This window comes from Euprymna scolopes, chromosome 36, assembly GCF_053919585.1.
Source record: "Euprymna scolopes isolate OS-2025 chromosome 36, ASM5391958v1, whole genome shotgun sequence".
Classification (NCBI taxonomy): Eukaryota; Metazoa; Mollusca; class Cephalopoda; order Sepiida; family Sepiolidae; genus Euprymna; species Euprymna scolopes.
Window position 1 is genome coordinate 46,111,982 of NC_136517.1, and position 19,812 is coordinate 46,131,793.

Genomic DNA, 19,812 nt, shown 5'->3' on the forward strand with positions numbered 1-19,812 from the left:
GTTCAATTTTAAAACTAGCACAATATTTGGAATTGGAAGCATGAGATGCTGCATTAAAAACTGAATAAAGAATCTGATTGGCACATTTGGTTGGAGTTTTCAAAAAAGAAACAAAGACGAAATTGAAAACAAAAAATCATTTACTTCTTTGCAAGAGCATGAAACTGCTCTAAGAACAATTATGAAATATAAAAATGAGATATACATATATGCAAAGAGGAGGAAAAAATCCAGTATGAATTTTGATTCAGCTGTTGACCAGTACCGGAAACAATCCGAAGGTGCTCGTTTCAAAAAGCGGTGGAAAAAAAAAAAAAAAAAAAAAAAAAAAAAAAAAAAAAAAAAAAAAAAAAAAATTATATATACATATATAATTTAATTTTAGTTATTAAAAGAAAAAAAAAAAAAAAAAAAAAAAAAAAACTGCCCATTTCTAAAGGTATCTTCCCCTCCCCCACCAAACCATATACTTCATATAAAAGAAAAAGGAGAAATGGAGACAGATGTTAAGGTAGTAAATTTACGGATTCTTGAAGGGCGAAGCAGAGTGGGCTTTTTTTAAAGTTTTATTTGGAATAACATAAGCAGAGTAGCCCCCACACTTACCCGGTTCTCCGGGTCCACAGGACTAGACACCTAGTTTCCTAGTAGTCTCTCTTTTGGGAAGACCTTGAGTAGCGACCAAATTCTTCATACGGAGCGTAGTTGTAACTTACTTTGGGTGCACCGATCTTGCTTCGGCTTTGCCTTCGAATGTTACGACGCTCTCTGTCAAATTCCAAGTCCTCCAATCGCTGCGTCAGTACTAGCTTCTGCTGAATTGCCATTCGAAGTAAAGAGTTCAGAGTCTTTTTCTCCTCTTCCGCAGCAGCTAGCTGTCTCTGCTGCTCGTCTAATTGTGTGACGTATTCATCACAACGCTGGGCAAACATTGCCCGCAAGGAGGCAAACGTAGCTGCATCCTCCTTGAGAGCTTTCAGTTCATTTCTGAGCTTCATCATTGTATCCGTCACAATTACTTTTTCATTCTCATACTTTTGTTTCAAGTTCGCTAAAGCAATCTCTGCAGTCGATTTATTAGCTTTCAATACACTTCGCAATGTGGCAATCTGTTCGCGTTTTGTCGACAGCATGGCCTTCAACTTGACTATCTGTTCTTGCAGTTCCTTCACATCTTGGTTCTCCGTATCATCATCTGGTCGCTGTTTAGTCACTACCAGATGCTCGACAGCGCGTCGCAGGTACTTTATCTGGTCCAAGATGGTCTCAACTAATTTTCCACAAGATGTAGGATCCCCCTGCCCCTTCAGGTCTTGGCTCAGAAGCGCTTTAGATTTTTTGGAGGCTTCTGAACCTGACTCTCCATCATCTGTGCTTGCGTCACCATTGTTCTTAAGAGATGCATCACTCTTCTCCTCAGAACCGTCTCTTGACACATCTGGCCGAGACATCTGAGCAGCACTTTTGGCATGGTCAAGCATGACCCTACTTGGGAGCTCACCATTTATCTCACACACAAGATGATATAACTGTGCCAAGTCTTCTGTGATATGCACTAATTGATCCTGAGTAATGTTAAGGCTTCCTTGGGCAGTATCCGCAGAATCTGTCATACCAGACAGATCTTTCTGCAAGCTTCTCACTTTCTCTTCATATTCAGAGATCTTGCTATTCAGATTAAATAGCGTCTCTTTAACCTCAGGATCAATGGTCTTGTTACTTTCGGCATTTTGGACTCTTTCTTGGAGAGAATTAATTTCAGACTGAAGGTTGCTAATCTGTTTAAGCGCTGCCATGTATTTCTTCTCGTTAGCGTGGCAGTTGTGCTTCAGGAGCAAGATTTCTCGCTTCTCGGGATCCCGTTCATTCTGGATCTCTGCAAGATCTTCTTTTGTGGGTTCATCCTCGGGTAAGTTGATTTGGGCTTCGTTAATGTTAGCTATTGCACTCATGTGGGATTTCAGTTGCGCTGCCCTTTCACGTTGCTCTATCAGATCTTTCTGCGTGTCCTGCATCAGCTTCTGAGCTTCGTCCAAGCCCTTCTGCAATTGCTTCTTTTCATCTTCACTCTGATCAAGCAATTGCTGCAGTTTCTGCACCTCAGTCATGTGGATCTCGCTCAGCAAATCGTTGACGCTGGCAGGAGCTGGTTTAGGAGCTCGGAGGTCTTCGTTCTTGGGTTGCGTAAAGTCAGCTTCTAACCGCTTGAGAGCAGGATGATCTTGAGATTCAGCTTCATCATCGTTTGCGGCATCCCCCCTATGACCACTGTTCAAATTCAGATCATGGCTGTTACCAAACTTGAGCCCATCACTCAAGCCGCCAATATGAGCAAGATTGCTAAGATTAAACATAGACTCTCTGGTTAAGTGATGGTCGAGTTCTTTCTTCAACATGTGTTTCTGTTCGCGCTCCTGTTGTAACGAGTTTAGAGATTCCTCTAGATTTCGCTCTATGATTTTCTTTAGATTTTTTGTTTGTTCAAGCTCAGCGTTAAGATCGTCTGCCTCCTCTTGAAGTGCTCGCTTTTCGTGTTTTAGGGCTTCGTAGTCAACTTGACTCTGCCGTAATTGGGACACTTGTTTCTGAAGATTGATATTTTCGTCTTCTAGTTCTGTGTAGTCTGCTAAGTTGCGGTTTTCACGGATCTTATATTCTTTCATTTCATTTCTTAACTGTTTCCGCTGCAACTCCAGTGCTTCCATTTGCTGCTGACTCTCGTTAACCAATGCATTAAGGCGGTCATTCTCACAGGTGATGCGATCGTAGGCAGCCTTGATTGACTTGAGCTCCGTCTCCAGTTCGCCGATTGTGCCCCTATATTGATCCTCCAAAGAAAGAGTCTCCTGCAGAAAATGTTCTTCGTGTCGGATTCCCACCTCATGTTGCTTTCTGTAAGTAGATTGGTGCTTGTTCAAGGCCTGGAATTAGAGGAAAAGATTTGAATTAGAATTGAAAAAGGGAAACAACTTTAGGAGTACATTTACATCAGTTAAAGACAGTTCTAAACAAAGGTGCGAAGTAGACCATTTTTATAGGAGTCCAAGCTGGGATTTGAAAACCAGACTTTGGAATCCGATTCCTTTTCAATAGCATTTAAAAAATTAAAATGGTACATATGCAGAATACATAACATGTTATTTTTTTTAAATAGAATTTAAGTCAAATTCAGTTTTCACAGTATTAAATAGTTAGGTGAAAGTACAGAATTAAAAAACACCTTCCACATGTTAAAAACATTTTTCTAAATATTTCAGCACGGTCCATATTCTGCATAAGTACTAATTAAACAATGTATTTTTAATTTTCAAAAGTGATAAAATTTAAATATGGTTTTATTAACTTGATCGACGGTGACAGAGGAAATGGATAACAGATTGATGCTTTGGTTGTGTTAACTTTGAATCCGATAGATTTCATAGCACCACTCCCTTATGGATGTTGGCAACCTTCATGTAGTTGCTTCTAAGTATCTGAAAGAATCGGGGGGGGGGGAACTAATGCTCACCACAGAATCAAGCTGATCACAAAAAGTTCTATTTTATTAGTTTGACAAAAGTATTTCATTATATATTTACTTTAATAAGCAATTAAAATAATTTCTTTGTAATTTTTATTGTATTTTTTTTCCGTCTGTAAACAAAGAGGTGGGTAGCAACTTTTACAGGAATTAAGAAAACACTCCAAGAGTACCGTTGTCACATCTGGGAATGTACTGCTCAGAGCATCCTTTCCTGTTTTTTGACAGGGTGCAAAACAGATTTCATAATCTAGTGGGTGATGACCTTTTCTCCTACTACCTCTTAGAAAAGACTGTGTTAGTCTCTTACTTTCTCATTTTCGTGGCAGGTACTCAACTGAGCTGCAATCAATCTATGCTCTTCCTCCTCCTGTAAGACATTCACAAAAACTTGTCTAGCTACAACTACTGTCCATTTCCTTTTCTCTATCTCTATGTGCCTAAAACTAAATTTTCACAAGCCAAGTTTCTTTTCTAGAACTACCTGTCTATGAAATACCACAGGGCTGCTTCCTAGCTGTCTATAGCCTTTTTTGTTTTTAGTCCAATGTAAACAAGTTCTTGTTGAGTTGTCCTTAAATAATCAAATCTTGCCCAATTTTCTCCATTACTAATCAATGTTGTCTCACCAGTTACCCGACATGCATTAACCTTGATAAATGAATAGCATGGTTATCCGGTATTACCTGGTTCCATCTATAATATAAATCTCACCTGTCTGTTTAAATGTTTGTATGTAGGTCTGCCTAAAACATTCGACAAAGGCAATGGATTTTCACAAGATTGGTATCATTTTGAAGATCGAGCCTTCAAGCGACAAATAACGAAAAATTGGCCCAAAACATTAATTCCTTCACCCTCAACTGGGCACTTTTCTACATTGCCGATATTTTCGAAAGTCATCCCCTTTTTTTCGATTGTCTGGCCTTAATTTAAACCTACGTCACTTCCGGTTTGGCGATGGGTGCAACAGCAAAGATGTCACTTTTTTCGTTCTTTTCCTCCTTCCCGGTACAGGTTCAAGCCTGCCTGCTTACTACCACTTTTTTCTTTTTTACTCAACACACCTCCAAACACCCGGGCAACGCCGGGCACCCAGGCTAGTAAAAACTCAAAGATGTTTAGTGATAAGTTTGTCGCTACCCCTATCAAGAGAAATTGTTTATGTGAAGGAGGGGAAAAAAACCCCCAAAAAAAACTTCAGCCTTTAGCACTACTGAAAGTGCCAAATAAAACTAAGGATGTTTCCAGTTTCTCCTTCGCCCCCCCCCCCTTTTTAGAGAAATGACAAATAGTTAAGAAATGATAAATTAAATGTATAGTTAGCATCTTTCAATTAAAAAAAAAAAAAAATGTTACCTCATTTCCTGAGTATATTAATTCATGCCAACATTATAAAATGTTTAATTCTTGATAACATTCGATGATACAAATATACATTTGACTCCATTTAATGAATTTTTTTTTCAATAATTTAGATTTGTGTATTTTTGTAATTTTAACTGGAGAGACAACCACAGACAATTGCTCTTTATATAATAGCCTAGTAGGACTACCTGAGGGAAGGGGGAGCATAAAGAGGTTAAAAAGTGCGCAACATCTTTATTTAAAAAAGTCCTATCTCACCCCATCTACCTTTTTACCTGTTTTTCCACATCCTTCTCCCTTCTCTTCCATCCAGCTGGACATGCAGACACAGACAACTCCCTTCACATGATTAGTAATAAAAAAAGACAGTCAAATCTAGACATTACTCAACATTATTTTCTTGCCAAAATCAATTGTACGAAATTAGCCGTTATTTCCTTTGTACGTTTTTCGCATAAACCATGAGTTTCTATTTAGACGTTACAAGTTACTATCTAACTGTAATGAATTTTGAGCCTTCACTAAATATACCAATGACTAATCTTCATCCAAAGAATATGCTGCAGTATTTTTGGCAGAAGTGAAAGATGTTGGAGGGTAAAGACCCCCACCTCGCAAAAAAAAAAAAAAAAAAAAAAAAAAAAAAAATTCATCTCTATGATAATTACACTTTTCTTAGCACTGCCAATATGCAATAAACTTTATACAAACGATGCACTAAAAAGTCATTTCATGAGTGCATTAATTCATGCTAACAATATTAAAAATTGTGTTTAATTCTTGACTAGCAGGACCTGTAGAAATTCCACAGGGAACTCATTCATATGTAACATTGATGTTGGCATTCTGTAGATGTTCAGCCTAAATGGAGACGCTCTGATATTGTAGCTCTTTTGTTAAAGCTGAAAAAGTATTTAGCTATACTAGCAGGGACGCCTGGCATAACCTGATCATAAAGTACGCTTAAGCATATTTTAATTCTTGCAGATTTCGTATATATTATAGAGTTAATGTTCTATCGATTTTTATATATAAAGTTGCGATTTCAAAAATAAGAAAATATATCCATATGACTTGGGTGCATCAGCTTGAATCGAAACTGCAGTTCCTTCAGCTATAATCAAAACTAAAACTTATAAATTCTTGATAAAAGTATTCATAAAAAAAAAAAAAAAAAAAAAAAAAAAAAAATAGATGACTGGAGTGCCATCAGCTATATAATTAAAACCAAAACTTATGAATTCTTGGTAAAATTATTTATTACAAGAAATGGAAGTCCATAATTAAATGACAGTCACTCGGATGTAAACGTGATACAAATAACACGCGCTATCCTTTATTAATATATAGATAACATTCAAAATAGCCATTTGACCCCCGGAAATAATTTTTCCAAAATTGAAAATCTTTCAAAACCATGAAATGTTAAGAAAATATTTATTAAATAAATTTTTAGTGAAAAGTAATTACACACTTTTAGAAGACATTTATTTCGAAGAGAATTTAAAAGATAAATTAGAAAACTTTAAATGTCATGAAATTGTTCAAATTTTCGGTATAGAAACATACCTTCATAAAGGATAGCATGTTTCTGTACCAAAAATTTGGACATTATAAAAAAAATTATATATATATATATATATATATATATATATATATATATATTTGCAGAATGTGTCAGAGTTTATGTAAAAAAGTTTACATATTGTTAGCATTGTGGCCGTGCTAATTAAGGGAGAGAAGAGGGGTTAGTTGACTTTAGTTTTATGGCATGTCAACTAGTGTAGAGTCATTTTATGGTAATTTTGAAAGATCTCAATCATGGAAGAATGTGATAAAAAAATATCTGCTTAAGCATCAAAAATAGCATTATTTTCATTACATATTATGGTGCCTGGCATTGCCCGAGTGTAAAAAAAGAAAAAAAAAAGGGGACTTGGGTACCATCAGCCAGAAGCGAAACCGAAAGCAAAATTTTGTAAGCAAAAAAGACGTGCTGGACACGAACTTGAAATTAGTAAATAAACGTCTTAACATGACCTCGTGGGCCCATTGATATGTTGCAAATTTAGCTGTTTAGAATGAAAGAACGTAATGAAGGTTCGCGCATGTGTGGTTTGCAAACCGTATCGAAAGCAAGGTTTTTATTTGACCCCCCCCCTTCAAACAAGACCTCATTACACAAAATTGATTTTTTTCCAATTTTTTAATAAGTGTCAGATTGCTCTTTCTAATGATACTGCATTCATGCCTGTACGATGTGGACGACAAGTTTTTAGGGGACATACTAACAGACACTTGAGATTTCCATAAAGATGAGTAATCATTTCCATTAAAAACCCAGTTAGTATTATGTATCTAAAATTGAGAAAACCATTCTTGAAAAGTATCACTTATGTACAAGATGAAGCAAACAAAATGGTCGCCACATTTGAACTGATGTATTTATCAAACACTGAAACTCAAATGTCAACTCTAAATGATTCCCCATTTAATACCTAATGAAAGCAATACCTGAACAGATTTCTTTTCTTTCTTCCATGGCAACAATCTTTATAAATTATCTATTTTATGCAGAAACTAAACGTTTTATATAAAATTAGTTTGTGCATGAAGACATTTTGTGTCAGGCTTTGAAAACAAAGAAAGTCCGTAAATGATAAATTCTACTAGACTCATAGATGGGAGAAGCAAACACCACACCATCAAAGCTTTTGCGTTAGAGCTTCAGCACAGTCCTACATCATACTAGAACAGTTGGGTCGGTTGAACAGTTTTGAAAATATTGGGGGGGGGGGACACAAAAACCTCTCTGTAAAGTACTCAGTTGAGGTGAAGGAATTTTAATGTTTTTAGCTAATTTTTCCATTATTTTTCGTCCAAAGGGTTGAGTTTCAAAACGATATAGATCTTGTGAAAATCGGTCACCTCTGTAGAAAGTTTTAGGCAGGCATAAATTTTAAACAGACAGGTCAGATTTATATTACAGACTAGCAGGGGTACCCGGCGTTGTCCAGGTGTTTGTAGGTGTGCGTGTTTGGGGGGGATAGATAAAAAAAAAGAAGAGTTTTGGTAGGAAGATAGGCTCGAAAACAAATTGCCCAGGTTAAATAAATAAATATATATATATAAATAAATAAACAAAAAAAAAACAGCAAAAAAGTTTGGAAAGGGAGGTAGGCTCGAACCTGAAGCCTCAAGGTTAATAGTCTGATGACATAGCATGACGCCATGAAGGGAGGGACTTGAAAAGAGTTGAAAATAAGCATTTAAAAATGAAGGTGGTTTTCTAGGTCAAATCTCATGCTGCAGCAGGAGCAGAGAAAATGAATTTACAGCGCGAATTTTGTTGCAAGATAAAAGTGGCCGAAATAAAGATATTTATGACGTTTCGTAAGTGTTAGATATTATGATCTCGGTAGCATAAAAAAGTTATAAGAATGAGTGAGCAACCTGAGAAGCAGCTGGAAAAAAAGCCTTTGGCGGACATACAGAAAAATGCACACACAAACCCATTCTCGCTTTTATATTTATAAATAAACTAGCGAAGGTGCCCGGCGTTGCCTGGGTGTTTGGAGGTGTGCGTGTGTGTGTGTGTGTGTTTGGAGGGGGGTAAAGTAGAACAAAACGGAAGCTTTAATTTTTGTTTAAATATATACAAAAAAAAAAAAAAAAAAAAAATAATGTTAAACTTCTTAAAATTAAAAAACAGCGATTTTAAAAATGGAGAAAAAAATATTTTGTAGGTGTAAAAGGAAAAAAGGGGGTTGGTGACAAGTAGGCTCGAACTATGCTATGACGACGGAAGCAATGTAGGACGTTAAATTTAGCAATTAAAAAGTGAACGAGTTCAAATTGAAGTCAAATATCACACTATTCCACAGTTAACTATTTCTGCAAAACTTTTTTTTTTTGGGGGGGGGGTATTTTTTTCTCTACCCAACTTGTTGGGGGAGGGGAGGGGGAAGCCTAAAATAGCAATTAATATAATGGTTTTCACTGACATTGAGTGCCGGCAAGGTTTTTTTTTTTTTTTTTTTTTTCGCTTTTTTATACCGAAAAGCCAATGACACATGCATCCAATAAATATGGCGAAAATCGCGTGTAAAAGTTGCCCAAATTAAAGATACACGCCGAGTCGTTTCTTAAATCTTAGATTTTATCATCTCGGGGGCATATAAAAAGTTATAAGAATGAGCGAGCAAGCCGAGTAGCACCAGGAAAAAAGCCTTTGGCGGACATACAGAAAAAATGCACACACATTTTCGCTTTCATATTATAGACTGGGGGGGGGGGGTACCTGGCGTTGTCCGGGTGTTTGGAGGTGTGTGTGGTTTTGGATAAATCAAAACTCCAGGATGGGGTGGGGGGAGTTTAAATAAATAAAAAAAAAAAGTTTTGGTAGGTGAGTATGAGGATCGAAACCTAACCCTTGAGGCAAAGTTGGAAATTAAAGTGAAAACAGACGTGTGACGTTAACCACTGGGCCACCACGACATACGTAAACACATTTGAATTTATTTATTTAAGTATTAAAAACAGAATCGACATGTGGCCGCAATAAAGTTAACTACTGCTTCTATTTGACCTCATTAATGAGGTCAAATAGGAGCGAACTTTTGCTGCGGGGCAGCTTTTGGGTTTGTTTACTCCAACTTTGTTCCCCCCCCCCCAGCTCCCCATTGTCCAGATTGAATAGCAATTGTCTGATATATGGAGTTTGATCAAAGCTGATTGCTTCTGGACGTTTCCCGGCGCAATGCCGAGAACAGTGTTAGCTTTAAATTAGTTTCGCTAATTATACGAAAAAGCCCAATCAACACGTGAGAAGCCAAAATAGCAATAATTTTGTAGAAGTCGCTGAAAGTAAATCTAGATACTATGTGCATTCCCAAATCGTAGATATTATCTAGGGTGGTATATAAACAGTTCTAAAACTCCCTTTTCATCCCAAACAATGCATATTGCTAATTGGAATGTAAAGCGCTACTATCTGAGATAGTGTTGGGAGTTGAGCAGCAAGATGTCTGTCCACATTAGGTTTAAACTTCAGTATAGTCAAATGAAGCAGGAAACAGGAAGGGATTTCCAAAGTCTAGCAGTTCAAAAGGAAGAAACTATTAAAGTAGGCTTTCTGGCATCTAGGGACCTCAGTGGAAGAGGTGGGATTTTTGCTGCTTGTTGGGTTAGTCGAAGGGACAAGTGCTAGGAGTTCAGAGCACATTTCATTAAAATAATTGTAAAACAGGTATAGGGATGTGACATTGCGGCAATGGGATAGAGGCTGGAGCTTGGCTGATAGTACGAGATGTATTAGATTTGAAACTATTTGAATTCTGTAAGAGAGACTAGTGGTAGAGGCACCAGTCCAGGTGTAACAATATTCTATGCATAGGCAAATTGTGTCTTTGTAAAGATATAGAATGCTCTCTGGTTTCTAGCACAAAATATTCCTATCAAGCTTGGCATGACTCGGCAGAAAGTTCATAAAAGCTGAAGGTCATGAAAAATTATTTTTAAAAAAAGCTCCAGAAAGTCAGTGCTCACTTGAGAATCACAAAAATTTGTTAAAGAGAGCCTATAAATATGTAACTGGATCGAATCTATTATGTAAGAGAGAGAGGTGATTCATTTGCACTGAATACTAAAAAGTGTGACAAAAAAAAAAAAAAAAAAAAAGATTATGACATCTTTGATGCAAAAGATCTTTTCCCTATAAGCTGAAAAAGATAATTTAACTGAATATAGTCTAACTTAAGGGTCGTAAATCATATCCTTGAGTGAATTTTGCTTGGCCTGTCACATTACTTGGGGCATGATATAAATTATTTTTTAAATTTCACTGTAGTGAAATAACTGACATTGTTAATTATATTTAGTATGCACAGAAATATCCTCATAGGTTTTTAGTCCCCACACTCCAAAAGACTGCCCACCTCCTGGTTTAACTGAAACATTTTCAAGTTATTTATGGGATGGTGCGTTTACTATGTCATTACATGAAGTCAGGAATCCATGAAATAGTCTGGAGGACTATTTTAGATTTATTTATTTATTTATTTTTTTTTTAGATAAGAGTCCCCACTTAAAGGAGCCCAGAGGCCACTTGAGGATAAGGATTAATGAGTGTACAGTAGTCAATGGGACAATATCGTAGTAATCATTAGTTGTGGAAATTTGGTAAGTTGGATTACTTAAGGACATCAAGAACTTGTTTATGTTGGACTTTAAGACGATCATCTTATAGTCAGCTGGAAAACGGAAAAATTCTGCAGGTGTGCAGTTCTAAGAAATAAGCTTTGCTCATGAAATCTACTTTAGGTTTAGGCAGAGATAAAGAGCGAGGGAAATTATTGATAGTGGTTTCAACTAGATGAGTTTTTTTTCATGAAAGTCAGGCCAAGGAGGACCATAGATAGCCTAGATGAGCGCTTGCCATGAAAATAAAGCATAGACAGGCTCGCAACATCTCTTCTGTAGGAAAGAGGTTGCAGGGAAGAGAAAGGGCATCCCCCACTAGGCTATGAAGTCTATTTTGAACTTTGTCAAGGTGGAATAAGCTGCTTCTAGCAGCTCCTGCCAAGATGTGGCAAAAGTACTCCATCCTTGGACGTAGTTGGCTCTTAAACAGAGAGAATAGCATCAGCAGTGAGATATCTACTGGAGCGGTAGAATGATTCCAGGATTTTTTCAGCGACCTTGACAACAGATTTGATGTACACGCTCCATTTTAGATCAGGAGTAAAGGTCAAATCCAGGAGCTTGTCAAAATGTGGAGCCTTCCCAAGATGAGCCATTCATTTCAATTGATGCCAGACGGGGATCAGAGCGTTGATGTAAAGATAGATGCTTGGTTTTAGATGCATTAGCCACCTCTTTTCCCTCATTATACTATGTGCTTCTGGTTTCTGGCCATCAACTCTTATGAACCTATCAAAGAGAAATGATTTAATAATTAAGACATTTCTAGCTATATTGTAGCTAGAGATCTTGTGGAGTAGAACTTTATGCCATACCCTATCAAAGGCCTTTGATATGTCAAGAGCAATTGCCCTAGAAAGGAAGCCTCTGTCGAGAGATTCACTAATCCTATGAGATAACTTAGCACATCTGCTATAGATCTAACAGACTGGAAACCATATGAACTGGAATTGTGTCCCGATGCTGTTTGAGAAAAAGGAGCAAACTGAAAATCATATCCCTTGGAAGTAAAAATATCTTTGCAATCAATTTAACTCAAAATTGCAATCCTTTAAGCTAGCTAATAATTTTAGGATGCAGGATGACATATTGGATGATACACTCTCAATGTCTAACCACACTGATGAGTCGAGATTATGAAACAGCTGCCAGCAGATAACTATACATATTGTTTCATATTGCTTCAAAGTTCTCACAAATCAAGATCCTTTTTCTTGAAGCTAACACTTGATCTCAAAGATCAAGAGATTCAACTGCTTCATTAAATTCCCCTTTTTCTCTCAAATCTTGAGTTTTAAAAGAACATTACTTTTCCTCTCACTAATTCACCAGTAATTAACTGTATTATAGTATAGCTTTCTTATGGTCTCTTGGTCTCAACAAGAATTCATCTAGTCGGGTAGAGTACCAGTTTAGCAAAAGTACATTATTCCCCCCTATATGCTAGTATGGAGGTAGCCACCATACTGAAGCAATCTTATTTCACTACAAATACTATGTTATTTTAAATATTTAGTTTGAGTTTACTTTTAGAAGAAGTATCCTCATGCCAGGTTGTCCTGTAAAAAGAACCCTTAGACACTCAAAAGGTAGTTTAAGTTATCTTCTGACAGAAATTGTAAATACATATTCAGTTCAAACAGACATTTTTAACATTGTGTTCAAAATTTGATTTCTGTCCAAAGTGGGTTGTGTGTTTGGGACACTGAAGTAAATTTGAACGTATTAAGGTCATGCAATTCGATATAGTGTCTGACATAATTTAGAAGCACAACTGGAGGCTCACAAACAGGTGGATTTTTGTAGATTTAATGAAAGCAAATGAAATTATATATATATATATATATATATATATATATATATATATATATATATATATATATATTATATGACAGATATTGCAGATAAAAAGATTCCTTGAAAATGGTTCCAGCTAAAGGAAAAAAAACTTACAAGTTTTAAGTTATCTTTCATGCAAAAAAAAAAGTTGAAAAATTTTGTGAATTCCTGTCTCATTACCAAATTGTTTATCTGATTTTACATGATCCACTCCAAATTAGTTTATTTTCTTGATTTACTATTTAAAAAAAAAAAAAAAAAAAGAATCTAGTTTAATCTATTCTATAAATCATACCACAAAGATTCAATGTGTTAGCTGATGAAATGAATTTTATATGGACAGTCAAAGTTAGATTTCTGTGATTTTTAAATGGTCATGGAATTTGTTTAGGTTGGTTTAATCTAATAATTAGCAGGCATGCCCGAATGTTTGTAGGCGTTAAAAAAAAGCTTTCTCAGTAAACATTAGGCCATAATGCCCGTTTGCAAATCTGAGATATTAAGATATAGGAAGTATAAGGAAACTTCTGGAATCTAACTACGTGAGAAGCCCGATGAAAAAAAAGCCTTTCGGACATACAAATGCTTGCACCCATTTTGCCTTTTATATAATAGAAGACAAGCCTGAGTGCCCTGTGTTGCCTGGGTGTTTGTAGGTGTATGTGCATGTAGGGGGGGGGGGAAGAAAAGAAAAAAGTGTTAGGCAGGTAGGCTCAAATCCAAAGCCTTGAAGTGGAAGTGGAAAAGAAAGTGGAAATATGATATCTTACCACGATGCTAAAAGGGGCAGAGGAAGTGAGAATCGTTGAAATTAAACAATTAAAAAGTTAAGTGAATTAGTTGACACAGGTGCATAAACATCACGCACTTAACTTTAGCTGCAAACCAGTTAAGCTTGAAGCTTTTTGCATATGTTTCCAAGATTTTGGGGAAAACCAGCTCCCCATAAAAAAGGGGAGTGTCCAAACGAATAGCAATTGTCAGATATGACATCGATCAAAGCTCATAGCTTTCTGGACGTCCCTGCATGAAAGGACAAGAACACGACTTCACTTTCGATTTAGTTTTTTTCGCTTTTATACAAAAAACACGAACACACAAGACAGAATAGCGGGAATTTTATAAAATAAAAGTCGCTCAAATAAAAAGATAGACACGACGTCCCTTTGCAAATCATAGATATTATAATCTAGGGAGTATATAAGTTCTAAGAAATCGCTTGGTGACAGACAATTAACTCCTCTTTATTTGTAGTAATTCCTTCAGTTGTATAATAGTTAAGATGTTGATCTCCACAGAATTGTTTTCATCCATTTATTTCCTCATTTGTGTCACATCACACGATTATACAAGAATTTTTTGCCACTGAAGTCTGATCAAATGAAGATATAAACGAAACATGTATTAGATTTTTCAGACTACTGTTCTCAGCTTGTGTTATTTCTCACGTTTTGGTGAATGTAACCTTTGACCTTCAGATATATCTTTTCAAACTTGGAAAGCTTTCTCTGAAACTTGGGAATCTGCACAGAATTTTTAACCAAACTTAGCACAGATAGCATGCTCTTGTTCCATCAGTCATGATTGTACCTATTTACAATATCTCCCCACGGGACAGAGTTAGACACCAGGGTCGTTTTTTAATGTGGAGAAAAGGTACAAAAATTAAAATTGTCTCAGTCGTGAAGGATTTCTCCACTGAAAGAGAATGAGAAATGGAAGTGCCGCATCTGAAGAACAGATGCTGCACTTTGATCTTGGCCAAAATTCGCAATTGTATTTTGAGTGTTATCTGCACTAAGGCTTGAACCTTCAACTGCCAGAACTTTACAACTGAATTCTACCAAATACTTTATCGACTGCACCACGGGTCCTTTTGAACACTAATATTAATTGTCTTGATTCTGTTTTTAAATGTACAATCTTACTACTTATATATATATATATATATATATATATACTAGCCTGGGTGCCCAGCATTGCCCGGTTGGAGATGTGTTGAGCAAAAAAAATAAAATAGTATGCAAGCTCGAACTCATAACGCACCAGAGGGAGGGAGGGGAAAAAAAAAATAAATAAATAAAAGTCTTATTGATGTGCCTACCATGGTTGTGACGTCACGGGCGGTCGAAATAACGTCTTATGCAACGTCGTTGATGCAAGGGTTGAATGACTTGCAAAAAAATGTCAGCAAAAAAAAACAAAAAAACTGACCCTCCCTGTAGAAAACTGCCCAGTTGAGGATGAAGGAATGAATGTTTTTGATTAATTTTTCGATATTTTGTCATCCGAAGGGTCGAGCTTCAAAATGATACCAATCTCATGAAAATCTATTGCCTTTGTCAAAAGTTTTAGGCAAACATACATACATTTAAACGGACAGACGAGATTTATATTATAGATTACCACATTACTATATGCACATATGTAATAAATTAAAAAGCGTTGCATGCAACCAACATGCAAGTTATAGGTTGGTTATATGCAATTTTTTTTTAAATATCCCTTTTTACGTTTGAGAAAAAAAAATACAGCTGTCTCCTTAACTTTAAAGTTTGTTTACTTTTTGTATGACAATTTAATTTTTCTTAGAGAATGACAGTAAAAACAAATTTTTTCACCCTAACCAAGATAAGCTAGCATTCATTGAGTGTTTAAGTCTTCTATATACATAAAAGGTAAAATGTGTGTGATCATTCCGTGTATGTCTTCAAAAGGCTTTTCTCGCACACGGTTCCGGGGTCGTTACGATCGCTTACAACTGTTTATATGGGTCCTAAATAATAATATGTACAATTTGGGAAAGGGCGTCGCATCTAGATTTATTTACATCGACTTTTACAAAATTATTGCTATTTTGGCTTCTCACGTGTTGAGGCTTTTTCATATAAAAAGCGAAACTAATTCAAAGTTAACAAGTCCTCAGCATTGCGCCGGGAAATGTCCAGAAACAATCAGCTTTGATCAATGTTGTACATCAGACAACTGCTATTCAATCTGGACAATTGGGAGCTGGTTTCCCTCTCCAACATCTGTTAGGGAAAAAAAGTCAAATTTGGGTAAACAACTGTGTGACTTCTATTTGACCATAATTAGGTCAAATGAAAGCAGCAGAGTTAACTTTTATTGTGCACGCCTGTTTTTATAGTTAAATAAATTCAAACCTGTGTATATTGTATGTCGCGGTGACCTAATGGTTAACGTCGCCTGGTTTTTTTTTTTTTCACACATTAATTTCTAACTCAAGGGTACGGGTTCGATTCTCGTACTCACCTACCAAAACTTTTTTTTTTTATTAGATAACACTCCTCTCAGATGAAAGAATATTAAACAATTTTTATTTTGGAAAATATCTGAATTTTGTATGATATTCATGATTGAAAGTCTTTAAATTAGTTTTTATTTATTAAATCATAAGATTTTAAATACTTTGAGCTGACAGGTCCAGATTACCCGAATATGATAATTTGAATCGGAGGTTACTTGAATGACAGACGCAGACTGCCCGAACAGAGAAGCAACAGCAGCTGTGATGGTGGTCATATCTGGAGCTGGTGTAAATTAGACGGTAAAACTAACAGCTTCCAGAGAATAAAAATGTATTAACTGATTTTATTGCTACTGCAACTTGTCGATTTCGGTTGAAGTGTTTCTGTGACCGATGATTGTGATCGCCCTGCCATAAAACACTTGATATAAATCGGCCAAGCTGTGTGTGTGAGATACTGTCATATAATGTAGAAATAGGAACACAACATACGTTGATAGCTGTCTGGTTGCATCAGTTCTCAGCGATTTTCTTTTCAACATGATCTACTCTTGCTCGACTCCAATCTCTTGAGGGACCTCACTGTACCAAACCAGACAGTCTTCAAATGTCACACGCAAGACGGTTGCCTAACAGTTCCCAAACCGTCACAAAACCAAAAGCCACTCCCAAAACTAACTGAAACATATTGGCCTTTTTGTCCCAATAATCGCCACATCTTGACCAACAATTCCACCTCAGCTTCCCTTTTTTTTTTTTTCCCTTCCTTGGTGAACAACTTCCTATCCATTGTTTTCCCCACCAACCCCATTTCGTATACCTTTGTTCTTCTGATAAACTTACTTTCCCCTCGTCTTTTGTAATATTTTTTCTTTCTTCCCCACGGAGAGGAGGGAAAACCTGATAGTATCACATTTCTTACAGGTGCAAAAACAGTTTTTTTTTTTTTTTTTTCAAAGTGTGAGGAGAGGTGGAAGCATGAAAAAAACCTATACTCCTTTAAAGTTGAATCATTGTTTTACAGATAAAAATCCAATCCTAATTTTTTCAGCATAAAAAACGCCCATGATTTTAAATTTATATGCACAACCGATCACCACACTAAATATTAAGATATATTGTATTTTTCATTTTACCAATTTTTTTTTTCTGATTGCTTACATATAATCTAAATAAAGTAAAAAAATTTTTTTAGAAGGGCAGGGAGGAGGGGGGGATTAGCATATGATGTAAGGGCAGAATAGTACAAAATTTAGCTTTCATAAAATTTCTTTGGCAGCTATGATTTTCAGATATGAAAATTCATTGAGAAATCAAGTTTATTTGAACTGATATTTCTTTTTCAAATTAATTACTTAAAAAAACAAAAGCAAACATTTATCTGCAGTTTTCAGTTAGCAGAAACGTGGTGAAACAAACTATGAAGACGATAACAGTCTGCAATAAAAAAAAAAAAAATCATCTCAAAAGGATTCCAATAAAAAAATAATATATAAAAGCAAACATATTTCCTAGTTCTGGGATTGAGTTATGTTGAGTAAACTCATTAACTGAACAAGTCACCTATATCTTAACTATATAAGGATAAAATACACAATCAGAATAAAATGCTGTGGAGACAGGGTGTGTGTATATAAAGGAGAAAAAAAAAAAGACAAAAAATAAAATTATGCAGCTATAATCATATCCACATAGTGGTATGCATGAGATCACTGAAGTTAAGCAACATTTATTCTACACAATTCTAAATGGGTGACCATTTTAGAATACCATGTGCTCTACGTGGAAGGAGGATGCACGTTTTCAATAGCAATCAATTTCTTTGTGAAAAATACTCCAATCAAATGGTTAGTTTTTTTTTTTAATGAAAAAGGAAGTTTACCTTAATTTAAAAACACTAAAATAGCCTCCAAATTAAACCTAGTATAGAATCAAACAATACGGGAACCAGTAATGATAGTAAATTAGGACATGAATGACATTAGTGATGAGAATTCCCCCTATTCTGATACAATTACAGATTCTGATTCTTAAATCTTTATAAGCTATAGAGTTATTTCATTTTTTGGATTACCATAAAAAGTCACGTAATAAGTGCATATATTCTGGCAAATGGAAAAAAAGTTAAAATATACTTGTTGGGTGGATGATTTATAAATTTTAGTTTTACTGATTGTTTAAAATCAGATATTTACCATTAGTATCAGCTATCAAATTAAGTTTTAAACAAAAACAAAGGGGGGGGGATAAGGTTTTTAGCATCTGAAAATAGGCACAAAATTTTCCAATTAATCATCAACACAACTACAATATCCATCCCAAAATTCATAAAATTAATTGCCCTAAACAGAAGAGTTTTTCACCATTTCCATAGGAAGATTAAAATCAATATATACTAAACCTTATATTTAGAATAGTTATTCTAATTCTAAATTAAACTATTACAGAATGTAGATTCTAGAAAATCCTGTAAAATTAAGGCTTAAGGAGTCTTAAGAAATTGAAATCCACAGAATCTTGATGAATTTGTGTCTAACAACTACGGATCAAATTCAAACAAATTTGAAATTAATTTTCAACATACACATATTAGTGATAAGTAGTAAGATTATACATAAAAGGCTCCCAAAATTCACACTAGAATTGTCTGCAAAGACCCAAGGTGTAATGTATAAAGTATTAGGTAAAATTCAGTTTTAAGTGACGCTCTTCTGGAGGTTGAAAATTCAGTGCAGGCGATTCAAAGAATACAATTGTGAATTGCTTAAGACTTCTACATTTCTGAAGAAGTGAAAAGGATTCATTGGACTACTGTCTTCATCTGGTGTCCTATTTTCACAACGCTTCAGTCGATATAACCTCTAACCTTCATGTGCATCTTGGAAGGCTTCAAGGATTTGAAATTTCTTCAGGTGTATCTTGTATCTGCAAGGACTTGTAGCATAGTGGATAAAGTACTAGGTAAAATTCAGTTGTAAAGTTACAATCAAGGTTCAATCCTCAGTGAAAGCGACATTCAAAAATATAAGTGCGAATTACTCAGGACTTCTACTCTGTCATGGCTGACGTAACTTGAGCAGGTTACCTCTGTGGCTTAAAGGGTTCTGTTCAAAATTCCGTGCAGATTTCAGAGTTTGGTGAGATACACCAAAGAAGGTTGGAGGTTACATCAACCAAAACGTAAACACTCAAGATGAGAACAGTAGTCTGAAGAATACAAACAAGATATTCTGAATAACAAAATAACTAGTTATTAGAAAGACTCCACAAGACTGCTAATTAATAAGGGACTCTTAAGTGTTACTCAAATCATGTTTTAGCAAAAAATAAAATAAAACTAATTTATAGCTAATTGACTCCAAGCATAGTTTATATATATATATATATCTATCTCCACGTCAAAATTGTAGTTTCCAAACAGAAATTGCCAATCAGTTATCCCCCTTTTCATTCCTTCAAGCTTTTAAATTATGCAAAAGATCAAGAATGAATGGGGAAGGAGAAGGGAGTGTTTGATAAAGGACATAACTAAATGACGTTTCCAGTTATTGAAACTGGAATTTTGACATGGACATTTTTTCCTCAAGTAAATGAAAATTTAGCAAATATAGCAAGT

The 19,812-nt window shown here is 35.5% G+C and overlaps 1 protein-coding gene across 4 annotated transcripts in view; it reads right to left on the bottom strand.

Moving 5' to 3' along the window:
• Positions 1–19,812, bottom strand: part of LOC145260448 (protein bicaudal D-like) — a 100,189-nt gene that overhangs the window by 51,228 nt on the left and 29,149 nt on the right. For 2 of the 4 annotated variants that reach the window (XR_013864296.1, XM_080118498.1), the window contains exon 2: positions 607–2,921. Coding sequence is in view for 3 of the 4 variants with exons in the window: in XM_080118498.1 (XP_079974624.1) it covers positions 645–2,921 (2,277 nt within the window). In the remaining variant the exon portion in view is untranslated. The remainder of the gene's footprint in view (positions 1–606; positions 2,922–19,812) is intronic. The other 2 variants (XM_080118500.1, XM_080118499.1) reach the window with 1 other exon arrangement.